Source organism: Sphaeramia orbicularis, chromosome 24, assembly GCF_902148855.1.
Source record: "Sphaeramia orbicularis chromosome 24, fSphaOr1.1, whole genome shotgun sequence".
NCBI lineage: Eukaryota > Metazoa > Chordata > Actinopteri > Kurtiformes > Apogonidae > Sphaeramia > Sphaeramia orbicularis.
Window position 1 is genome coordinate 373,181 of NC_043979.1, and position 12,918 is coordinate 386,098.

Here is a 12,918-nt window from a genome sequence, read left to right on the forward strand (position 1 = left end):
CCATGGACATTTTCATTTTAAATGTCTTCAGATGGTGGGGGGGGGGCACAGGTGTTTGGAAGCACTGACATGTGCAATTATTTTGATCAGCGGAGTACTGCAGTCTGAAATATCACTGAAAGGAATACACACTGTTGATGCCAGCAACCCCCCCCCCCCCCCCCCCATATAACTATGCGATTAATTACAGAAATCCACGCGATTAAAAATTTTAATCACTGCTGCCCAGCACTTATATATATATATATATATATATATATATATATATATATATATATATATATATATATATATATATATATATATATATATATATATATATGTGTGTGTACCCCAGAGGGTCGGGGTATAATAAAACAATAAAACATGTAAAAATAGAATAATTAAAGTACTGCCCATATTGACCAAACCCAAGGTGTTTGTGCCATGAATTCTGGGTAACTGGTGTATTATCTCCAGTTAAAACGTGTGTCCAGTCAAGGCTGCAGATAAAGGGTCTCTGGGTCAGACTGTGAGGGGATGAGGGCTTTATCTGGTCATGGTGGAACCACAGAGGTGGTTTGAGTTTGGGCTTAAATGCATTTTTGGAATAAGTGAAGGGAAGATGTTCAAATAAAACATGGGATCAGAGTGACAAGATAAGATGACTACTGAGAACCAACAGGAGAAAAAGTACACAGAAGACGAGCTAACAAAGTCTGAATTCACTGGGACATGTCATCCATGTCCAGTCTGATTGGACAGACAGTTTCAGTCCAGTGGGACGAACATGAACATACCTCACAGAGCTGGACCTCAGCGTTCCACGGGGGCCAGTGACCGGGACGGTCCTCCTTCAGCAGGACATCCAGCATGGCCTCCTGAGCCAGAACATTCTCCTCCTCCTGGAGAAAAAAAAAAAAAAGGTTACTGTACTATTGTTCACATGGAGGAGCAAAGAATGAATGTACATCACTGTGTACCCCGCCCCTTACCGCTAGTATCTGGTCAGCCCTGTCCAGAATGTTCTCCACCTCCTTCAAACCCTCCTGTTCCTTTACGTCCCAGTCCTTCAGGGACACGTCACTCACACTGAGAAGACAAGTTGACAGTCTTTATCAAACCCAGTTCTGCCATTTAAAAAGTAATTATGATGAAAAGAGTCAGATGTTAAACCCACTGTTATAAACTACTGTTCTTACAGCCTAGTGTGCCAGTCTCTCTAGATCAGGGGTGTTAAACATGCGTCCCAGGGCCCAAATGCGTCCCACCAAAGGTTCTAAATCCAGCCTGTGGGATGAATTTGTGAAATGCAAAAATTCCACAGTCAAGGCTGTGGAACTCATTTTCGTTGCGGTTCCACATACAGACCAATATGATGAAGTAAAATAATAGCATAATAACCTACAAAAATGATGACTTCATATTTTTTTCTTGGTTTGATGTGGAAAAAAATAATATTACATTATGTCTGTAAATAATGACATCTCCAAATTTTTGTCTTTGTTTTAGTGCAAAAACTAACATTAAATTATGGAAATATTTACATTTTCAAACTCTCCTGTACCAATAAAATGTGAATAACCTGAACAAATGTGTCCAACCTGAAATGTCTGTATTAAATTCTGCCCAATTTGAACTCTTTTCTTCCTGTTCCTCAGTGTTTAGTGTCTTTGTAGATCTGATCCAGAATGCACATGGACTAATGAGAAGATGAGGCAGAATATTGTTAAAATTGCACTTACTTAAGAAATTTCAGGGTTTTTTGGGTTATTCCCACCTTTTTTGTTTGAATAGTTTATAAAAGTAAGTATTTTCAGAATTTAATGGGTTTTTTGCACTAAAACAAAGACAAACATTTGGAGTTGTCATTGTTTATAGGTTATTATACTATTATTTTACTGGTCTGGCCCACTGGAGATCAAATCGGGCTGAATGTGGAACCTGAAAGAACATGAGTTTGAGAGCCCTGGTTTAGGTAGTGATATTAGCCATCACTAACCTGCTGAATACAAGTTACCATCATTTATCCTTTACTTGCTTTCAGTCAGTGTTCATAAACTAGTTTTCCATAAACTGAATTGCAGCATTAGTCCATTTTAAAAGCCGTACTTCATTTATCCTCATTGTAGGGTTAGGTTTAATTGATGGACGGTGACTGAACCCAAGGCATTCCCTGACAAACCGTGGAGCCTTCCAAACAGAAAATTCACCTTTAGATGACCACTGCAGACTACTGCCACTGAAGGAAAAAAAAAAACAGAATCTGTAACTTTAGTGTGTTCCCCATCCTTACATTAGAACCTGTTCATGCAGCTGACCAACAACAGCTAAGGCAGAAGTCACCAACCCTGGTCCTCCACATCTACTGTCCAACCCCGGTCCTCCACATCTACTGTCCAACCCTGGTCCTCCAGATCCACTATCCAACCCCGGTCCTCCAGATCCACTATCCAACCCCGGTCCTCCAGATCCACTATCCAACCCTGGTCCTCCAGATCCACTATCCAACCCCGGTCCTCCAGATCCACTATCCAACCCCGGTCCTCCACATCTACTATACTGCATGTTTTAGATGATTATCCTCTCATCCAGCTCTGCAACAGACTGATAATGACCGTCAGGTGGACTGGAAGAGGGAAACATTTAAAACATGCAGGATAGTGGATCTGGAGGACCAGGGTTGGTGAGCCCTGATCTAAGGGGTACAAGAGTATTTTTGTGTATTATTTTGCAGCATTCTGTCATACCACATTGTAAATGCAAGAGGACCACCTTAGAAATGTTTTCTTGTAAAACTGAATTTGATTTTTCGTAACTGAACCATCATGCTTAAATTTCAACAAAAAACAACTAAAAAGCCTACAGTTGCAATTACTTTGAATTCATTTAAGCTTCTAAAAGGTGAAACAAAGTACTTCAAAGCAAATAAAAAACACAAATCAGTAAAACAGAACTACACTCTAATCTGAAAGTTACAATCAAACTGGAGTTGGAGCCAAAATACATTTTTTTTGTTTATTCCTCTTTTTTGTTTTGACCTTAAAGGTGCTGAAGACTTTCATGACCAGTTTTTCATCAGATCCTCAGTCATATCCTCAGTATCATGAATCTGTAAGTCTGTCTGTCATTACTCACCTGAATCTCATGCATTACGGTGAACAGTTTCTTAGTTCCATCCACCAGAAACAGTCCATGTGTTTACAAACGAGCCGGGACGTCACTCGGGTATCTGAGGAATTTTGTCGCGACATGTATTGTGGGAAGCGAAGGCTCGCACAGCTACCTTACAGCGGCAGCTGGAACAGACACAATCGGAAACGGCAGGAACTCCCTTCCTTCTATGCATATTCCTCCAGCTGTTTCCGCGTGTTTGTTTCATCCATATAATATCATATGGTCGTGCTGCCGCTGTCAGGAGGCTGCGCGAACCTCCATTTACCACAGTGCACGTTGCAACAAAATTCTGAAGATGCCCGAGTGACGTCCCGGGTCGGTTTGTAAACACACGGTTTGTTTATTTGGATTATTTTTTTTTATAGAAGGAAACAGAGTCTTACCCGTCCACATACTGCTCGTGCAGGTCGTAGGAGTCCCAGATCATGGTGGTGGTCTCTGTGGTACAGGTGGACTTGTCTCTGATGGTGCTGGACAGAACCTCATGGATGGGGCTCAGTTCAGAATCCTCTAAAGTGCTTTGTGACGATAACGTACAGTCCGTGGTCTGGGGGTCCTTCAGAACCTCTGTCTGCGTGGGCTGGTCTCGACATCTGCTGGTTCCGTGGACCGTCGGGTCTACGAGCTGCGGTTGTGGGTTCTGTGTGATGGTGACCGTGTACGAGTTCTCCAAATCATCGACCGGTAAACTGAGCCAGGGGTTATTGGGCGGAGCCGCCGAACGCTTCACTTTGATTTCCAAGTTCAGGGAATCCGCCGTCACTTTAGAGACCACCTGGACCCTGGGACTGGGACTGGACGGGTCTGTGTGATCCTCAGAACCCCACAACCCCACCAGGTTCTCCTCATTGATCTGAGTCTGGCTCAAAGCAGGTCTCACAGAGTCCCGGCCCCCCCCTGATCTGGACACACCCTCCATCCCCTCTAAGTGGCTGCTCCCTGCTCCGTCAAAGCCCGAGTCGAATGAGGTGAGAGAGGCGGGGTTACACTGAGCCGACGCCAGAAGAGACCCGGTTACAGGGGCCGAGTCCAGACTGGGTTTACAGTTAGTCAAGTCGGACTCTGAACCGCCCCAGGAAGCGTCAGGACTACAGCGCAGTTCTGACGGACTTTTACAGTTGGGGTCCCTGTGAACATCCAGAAATGCTTCATCTCTGTGGGCAGGAGGCTGACTGACATGAGCGCCCCCCCCGCAGGAGCTCATACTGCCACTGCAGAGCCGACTGAAGCTGAGCGACAGCTACAGGACCAGAGGAGATGATCAGTTTCCTCACACTCATACACCTGAAGGAACAAAAACAAATACTGTAGAAAAAAAGAGCTATCTTCACAGTGACTGGAAGTTTTTTAGAAGTTAACCAACCGGTACCGGTCCGTGGATCATTTGGTACCAGGCCGCAAAGAAAAAAAAAAAAGTGGTTAATATTAAAACAATTTTCTCCATTAGTCTTACGGAGATTTTATTTTGAAAAGCGACTGTTTCTGCCCTCGCCTCACAACTGCTAAACTCAGGTGCACAGTTTCCTGAATCAGTAGAAACACAAGCTAAAGAAATGAGCCAAAAACAAAATTCACTGGAAAACTTTTTCGGGAAGAAACAAGGAAACGATGAGGCTATAGAAGGGTCACAGACTGCCTGCAAACAGAGAGATGCATTTAGAAGGAAATATGAGGATTCCTGCCTCAGTTCCAGGTTCATTGGGTCCAACAGGGGTCACACAAGTGCCTCCAAACTGCAGCAGCACATCCATCCATGTTTGAGACAGCTTCAAACCTCTGTGCATTCTGGATTCAAGTCAAAGCAGAATATGCAGATATCGCCACAAAAGCCCTGAAAGTCCGTCTGTTTCCAACTTCATATCTTTCTGTGACTGCGTTACCAAAACAAGAATCCAGAGTAGACTGGATCTATGGAACCCACCTGGACTGTGTGTCTCCATCAGCTCCAGATGGGACCGTCTAGTTGCAGGGAAACCAGTCCAGGGTTCTGACTTATTCTGCATTAGGGTGAGTTGATATTCTACTGTAGAATCATTGTAATTGTCTGATATACAGGAAGTGTTTCAGATCACATGCTCTGAAGTGACAAAGGGTTTTGTTATTGGAACCCCTACACCTCTTACCGGTCCGTGGAAAATTTTCATGCATGAAACCAGTCTGTAGTACAAAAAACGGTTGGGGACCACTGGTCTAAAGGACACCTTCAGGCATAATGACAACATATGTACACTGAGCAAAAACAAATATAGAGATATACAGACATGTTCAACCTCAACAAAACTCATCTGATTTCTTCCAAAGACCCTCTCCCCCCTCACCTCTGGGACAGGCGTTTTCCTGCCTGTTGGACGTGTCCATCTGGGATGACACTGGACAGATGAGCCAGATGGAGCAGCTCCTCCATGTCTGGAGGGGGGTTCTTCTTCAGGAAAGCAGACAGTTTCTTCCTCCATGGGAGAATGGTCCCCCAGTTGGTCCTCTGTCTGGGGTTACAGTCTGCTTCTACCCCCGACAGCAGCTCCTGGAGGAAGTTCTCACACAGAACCAGACGGTACCAGCTGTCGGCCTGTGGAAGAACACAACACTGGTTCAGGATGCACTGACCACCAGACGGCCATCCCATAATACCTTTTTTTTTTCCTTCTGTCGTTTTTTCCTCTCTTTTTACTTTTTTTTCTTTCCCATAATACCTGACGATAATCTACAATAAATCATTAATGTGTGACTTGGGAAGAGTACTTCTACAAAGGCAAAATGCATCATCATCATCATTATCATTATTATTATCATCATCATACTTATATTACTTGTATATTGTTGTTAATACTGTTATTACTTTATTCTAACTTTTATCCTGTGATTGAACTACGTATATACACATACTGTGCATACAATAATATATTATTAAGACATAAGCTATTATTATTATTACTACTTGTTTCTACTGGTACTTTCCTTTTTTTTTTTAATTCTCTTTTTATTGAAAGAATTCAGATTTTTTTCACACATTGAAAAAACAGACAAATACACAAACTATACACACCCAGCGAGTAGATGTAAAAAAAACAGAACAGAAACATTTACAGCAGCTCATCATGGTCCTGGCATACAGGATCTCAAAATAAAGAATCAATTTAGAAACAAAAATAAATAAAAACACACAAATTTCCTTCAGAGGATTTGGGGTTCATATTCATGCAGTCATCTCACCCATCCTCCCAGTGTTGCACAAAAAAAAAAATCCATCTTCAAATTGACAGTGAAGGTTATTCTTTCCATCCTATAAATTCCCATGGTTCTGTCTATCCACTTATTTATTGTCAGTTCTTCTTGTGTCTCTACTGGTACTTTCCAATATGCGAGTGCATTTTTTCCCTCCTGTTTTTTTTATAGTTATTGTGTTACTTTTTTCTTGTGTGTATTTCTTGTGTGTATATTCAGTGTTTGTGTTGCTTTTGGAACCTCAGTTTTCTGAGGGCTCTGACCAAAGGATCAATAACATTCTATCTAATCTAATCCATGTACAATATGGATCCATATCAAATACAGAAATTTGAGATAACTTGCAAATAATAGTTGAGTCAGTCTGTTTCTGAAGATGTGATATGAGAAACAAATCCAACTGACCCACGTCTAAATATATCCAGGGTTTCCCTCCATCACTGTAAGGTTTCAGTTCACAGTGTAAACCAAAGTCCAAAGCATCCACTAAGCCCCAAGTGGACTGTTCTTCTGAACCTTTTTGATTATTACCTACACCAGGCGGTATTGTGATGACTTTGGTTTGTTTGTTTGTTTGTTAGCAACTTTAGGGGTAAAGTATTCCACCCATCTTTCCCAAATCTTCCCCACAGATAGGCCTAGGCCCTGGGACGAACCCATTAAATTTTGGGCCAAGTAGGCCAAAGTCAAGGTCACAACATCTACAATTTTCCATCTGTCCATCATTGAGCAATTTTCCAAAATTCATCAAAAATTCAAAACGACTCTGATTAGCCTCCAATTGGATCCACCTGTATCTTAGAACAATCTCTTGTATCTGGAACTAAATTGTCCACATCCACTGTGGAATGTGGACTCTGTGGACATTTACATTGAACATTGAAAATCCCATTTACCACACATTTAAAATTAGAACTCAACTAATATTGATGTGAACTGAATCTAATTGGACAGACACATGACTGGGACCAAGCTTCAACTTTGTACGAAATATCGTTCCGCTCCAGTTCTCTTCCGTTACGCTTTGTTGGCTTTTGTTATTTTTTATGCACCATTTTCAAAAAATCATAAAAAATGCAATTCATCAAATATCATTATGAAATTTGTTTTGCACATCCATTGTTTAAAAAGAAATAGTCAATCCACACATGCACACCGTTCGGGGTGCTTGGCAGAGGTTTGTGTTCTCTGAACACTTGTTTGATTTATCATCTCTTTTTTCCAAAATGATGTGTACAGTAATTATATTTTTGAACAAGAAAAGCACTCAGAGCGCAGACCTCCACCAAGAAAGATCTGCACCCCCCATCACCACCAAAATTTTATCATTTCTTCCTTGTGGCAGTATCAGCATTTCCTGAAAACTTCATGAAAGTCCATCCATAACTTTTTGAGTTATCTTGCTAACAAACAAACATGCACGCAAACACACAAAGCAAAGTGATCACAATACCTCCTGGCAGAGGTAAAAATGTAGATCTTTTTTGCAGAGGAACCCCAGATCTGCCCAGCTGAGGGCCTGAGTCGTCTAAAAAATTTGGAAATATGCTACAACCCAAACAACATCTATATCCTTTGGAAAACCCTAAGAGCCTATGAAAATAGTAGTTATTAGATTATGTGAAAGTATCAGTCCAGTGAACTGACCTTATTGTAGTAATGGTGATAACTGTTCACAGCTCTAAGGGTTTGCAGGGTGTAATGGACAGTGGAGTGCAGTTTGTCCTTCAGCCTGTCCAGGTCCACCACCCAGCGCTCTCTGCTCCTACTGTCCAAGGGCAGGATGTCCACCAGTGTGTGGATGACGTCTTCAGCACGGCGAACAAGAACCTGAGACAGAAATGAGTGAATGAATACAGAGGACATGTAAAGAAAACCTACCCTATGTTATCAAACACTGAGAAAGGGTATGAATTTAGAATTTAAAAAAACATGAGCAGGAGTGTACAACAGAGGTGTCCAACTCAATTTAGTTCAGGTTCCACATTCGGACTAATATGAATAAGAATCTATGAATAATATGAATATGATCTGAAGTGGGCCGGACCACTAAAATAATAATAACAATAATAATACTCCAAACCAGGGTTTCTGCAGGTATTAGCAAATCTAATTTAATGGTTTTTAATGCCTTTTTTAATGCTAATTTAAACACATTTAATGCCTACGTCCAACTGCAGATACAGTTTTATCTATAGTATAATATATTAGAGATGTAACCATTACTGGTATAACAATAAATGGCAGTAAAACTGCAGATGGTTAGTATTACCATTTACATTCTAATTATCATGATAACCGTGTTTGATTAACACACTTTTAGGGGAAAAAACCCTATGTAAAGATCTGCTTTTATGTCAAATATTTGAGTAGTTTGAATTTATTACAATTTTAATTTTCTATACCTAATATTTGGAACCAATATTCACTTTTAAAGTCTTTGAAAAGGTTCGTTAAGCATCTGTGTGTTATTTATGCAATAAATTATATACATTTTTCAAATTGGATTTTTTTGTGTGTTTTTTGTCCTTTTGTTTTTATAGTAGGTTAAAGTGAAAAAAATAATAGACAGATGAAATAGATGAGGTCGTGCTGAAAAAACAGATCCCAAACATGGGTAAACATTTGTTTATATAGTATATAAAGGCCAAATCTACAGGACTGAAAAACGGACAAAATAGGCTCAGACCACTAAGGGTTAATATTGGAATGTTTCTGACACAGAAGGGACATTGGGACTGTTATTTTATTTGGGTTTTATTTATTTATTTGAAATATAACTTGGTTAAATTCTTTCAGTGTGTGTATCAGTACTTTTTGAACATTTTGAGCACAATTTCAATAATACCGCGATAATAATGATAACTGTGATATGAAATTTTCATCTGATTCCATGCCTAACTAACAGATGCAGGTAGATGGGCTGAATACCATTGCAGGAGTGTGAATGGACGCGGTGAACTCCGACACCAGAAGCCCCGCCTTTGCTGCGTCCTGGGCGATCTCCATTTTGTAGGGTTGAAGCTTGTCTTGAAGCAGCGTTTCAATCCGCTCTGTGATCTGTCAGTACAACCACAACATGTTTAAAAGCCGTACTGCTGCGTCTGCTCTGAGCGTTAGCGCTGCCATTCTGTTCCTCACCTGCAGAGCGTCATCACGCAGCTGGAAAACCTGGAGCTGGACTCGGGCCTTGGAGAAGGTCTGCTGCCACATCAGCTCCACTTTCTCCACAGTGGCAGTTATCCTGTAACAGACAACAAAACCAAAGACTGTTAAAGGAAAGAGCCAAACAAAGTCACAGAGCACAATTAACCCTTTGATGCATGAATTATCAGAACCTTAGTCAAGATTTTTTTTCCTGAGTGTTTTTATTCCTCTTTAGGCATAAAAAAACCATGTGATTGAATTTTTTTTTTAATGGACCTGTTTTTTGATGGAGTTACAAAAACGTCCACTCAGCTGAACACCATGTGTTTAATTCTTGAAACAAAGAAACACGTATTTAAAACACAATAACAGAAAGTAATATACTGTGTGAAAACTATGAAAAAAAAACATTTTTAATGCAGCTAATCTGATGTTTTCTCACACTTGAACATACTCTAATACTAATTATTACTCACTTCATGGAGATAATATGCAAAAATAAATACTGTGTATGAAAACTGTTAATTACAGTCTAATAACAACTGGCAATTGATTTACACAAACATGTTAGTGCAGATCAAGGTTATTATCATTAACAAAAACTAACCAAATGACCAAAACTAGAATTGAAAAAACATTTTCGTTAACTGAAATAAATAAAAACTACAATTAAAAGAAATAAAACATAACTAAATGATACTGTATTGTGTGTTTACAAAACTAACTAAAACGGATGAAATTCCCTTCGTTTTCGTCTTTGTCAGCGTTTGATTGATACGAAATCGATTTCTTTGTCTCTCTCAGTTTTCTGTGCCGTCTCCATACGACACTTTTTGCTCCGTCACTTGTGGTTTCCAGTCGTCTTCTGGTCCCCACTCTACCTGGAAACATGGAGACTAAAGTTGGGAGAAAGCAGCAGAGTCCTGTCTGGGAGTTATTTGAATACGACCACAGAGAAGAAGAGAAAAGAGACCACTGAACTACAACTAAACTACAACTAAGCATTTAGAAAAAAATGAAAACTAATGAAAACTATCAAACCTGCTCTAAAAATGAATTAAAACAAACTGAATTACAGAAAAAAAGCCAAAACTAAATAAAACTAAACTATAATGAAAAATCCAAAACTATTAGAACCTTGGTTCAGATCAGGTTTATCAAGAACAGCGCAGTTACAGTAATGGTCTGAATGTCAGTGTATTATGGGATGGTAAATGAGTGTCCACTGTGTTGGCTGATATGGAACTAAAACAACAAAACCCATGAATATACAAGAGAACAGCTGGAGGAGAACTGTCCACTGGAGTGAACACTATGCATGAAAGGGTTAAATGCAATAATTGAACATTCATCCACCTTCAGTAAAAAGCCTGATTTTTGGAAACCATTTTTTTTTTTTTTTCATTTAACCCGTAAAGACCCAGAGCTACTTTTGGGTCAGATTCCAAATGATTTTTTCTGTATATTTAACTTTTCCAAAGTGATTTATCATCATTAATCATAATATTATCCTCTGTATTTTGCATTTTTCCAGTGAACATCAGGTATTTTCCTATATTTAATTCACTGACCATGTATATCAGGGCTGTCAAACTCATTTTGGTTCAGGTTCCACATTCAGCCTAATATGATCTAAAGTGGGCCAGACCAGTAACATAATGACTTAATAACCTATAAATAATGAAAATCCAAGTTTTTCTTTTTGTTTTAGTACAAAACCCCCCCAATTAAATTATGAAAATATTTACATTTTACAAAAAAGATGTGAATAACCTGAAAAAACAGGAATTTCATTTGAAAAATTAGCACAATTTTAACAATATTATGCCTCAACTTATTATTTATACATGTACATTTACACACAGTTACATGAACATTTGGTAATAGGCAGAATATTATTAAAATTTTTAAGTTAGGGTTAGGGAACTTTTGAGTGAAAAAAGTAAATTTCGTCATGAAAATGTTTACATCTACGAATTGTACTTGAACATAACATGAAGAAATATGACCAACTTGAAAAAATAAGTGCAACGTTAACAATATTACACGTTAGTTTATCATTTCAACATGTGAATCACAACTTGCAGATCACAGTGGATCTACAAATACACAAAACATTAAACAGGGAGAATAATATCAAAATTCCACATACTTCTCTTAAGACATTTCAGATATTCACATTTTTTTGTAAAAGCCTGGTCTGTAAATGTCAACATTTTCATGTATTTTTACTTTTTTTTTTTTTACACTAAAACAAAAAGACAAACTAACAGTTTTCATTATTTATAGGTTTTTATGATAGTATTTTACTGGTCTGATCCACTTTAGACTGAAATGACCTAAAATGATTTGAACATCCTTGATTGTTAATATCTTCAGTGTAATTTTTGTTTTGTTTTTTAATTTAGTTTTTATTGGAAAAGGAGCAAAAATATCTCAGCATTACCATTCATACATATGATATCTATTAGAGTCCTTTTTGTATTTCTTATTTTATACATACAAAATTGTCAAACAGAAAAAAATAAATAAAAAAACTAACATGAACTGAGTGCTTACAGTTTTGTTACTTCTCAAAAAAAAAAAAAAAAAAAAAAGACGATCACAGCTTTCAATCCCTCTGGGTTCTTTAAACATTACACGTTTATGCAGAAGTAAAACGTAAGCCAAGAATAAAGACAGGGAGGTTATGAAGAAGACATTTTTAGATGAGTGATACAAGTTGTGGGTGGCTAGAGGATACAAACTGAATCCATTTGTCCCAAATATGGTCAAATTTATCCCTCTGGATTTTGACAGTAAATCCATTTTTCCATTTTGAAAATTTGCCAGATGGTCTGGTAGCAGTCTGCTAATGCTGGTGGAGTTGCCTTTAACCACCTTCTTGTAATAGATTTCTTGCTGGCTGCTAAAAGCGCCTGTAATAATTTTGTATCCTCCCTCCGTTCTAGTACTGACACATAATTTTTGCATTTCATAAATTCATCCCAGGGGCCGGATTGAACCCTTTGGCGGGTCCGGATTTGGCCCCTGGGACGCATGTTTGACACCTGTGATGTAGATGTTCATTAAAGCTCAGATTAAAGTTAAGGGTTATTATATTATTAAGTGATTTAACACCATTTATTATAATATTATCCTCAGTATTTTGCTTTTTTTTTTCAGTATAAATCCTGTATTTTTCTATATTCAATTCACTGATCATGTAGAGCACAGGTGCCAAACATGTGGCCCAGGGGCCAAATCCTGCCCGCCAAAAGGTCCAATCCGGCCTGTGGGATGAATTTGTGAAGTTCAAAAATTACACTGAAGAAATTAACAATCAATGGTGTCAAAATCCTTTTAATTCAGGTTCCACATACAGATGAATATGGACCAGTTAGGTTTCAAGTG

General features: G+C 38.8%; 1 protein-coding gene across 2 annotated transcripts in view; it reads right to left on the reverse strand.

The window, feature by feature from the left end:
* Positions 1 to 12,918, reverse strand: part of LOC115414905 (puratrophin-1-like) — a 51,121-nt gene that overhangs the window by 6,943 nt on the left and 31,260 nt on the right. Inside the window, exons 9-13 of one of the 2 annotated variants that reach the window (XM_030128267.1) lie at positions 9,520 to 9,622; positions 9,310 to 9,438; positions 8,026 to 8,208; positions 5,475 to 5,722; positions 4,155 to 4,440 (exon numbers count right to left, since the gene is read on the reverse strand). In XM_030128267.1, coding sequence (XP_029984127.1) covers positions 4,305 to 4,440; positions 5,475 to 5,722; positions 8,026 to 8,208; positions 9,310 to 9,438; positions 9,520 to 9,622 — 799 coding nt within the window. In that variant the 3' untranslated portion in view covers positions 4,155 to 4,304. Of the gene's footprint in view, positions 1 to 779; positions 885 to 974; positions 1,072 to 3,539; positions 4,441 to 5,474; positions 5,723 to 8,025; positions 8,209 to 9,309; positions 9,439 to 9,519; positions 9,623 to 12,918 lie in introns of those variants that run through there. The other variant, XR_003934726.1, reaches the window with a different exon arrangement.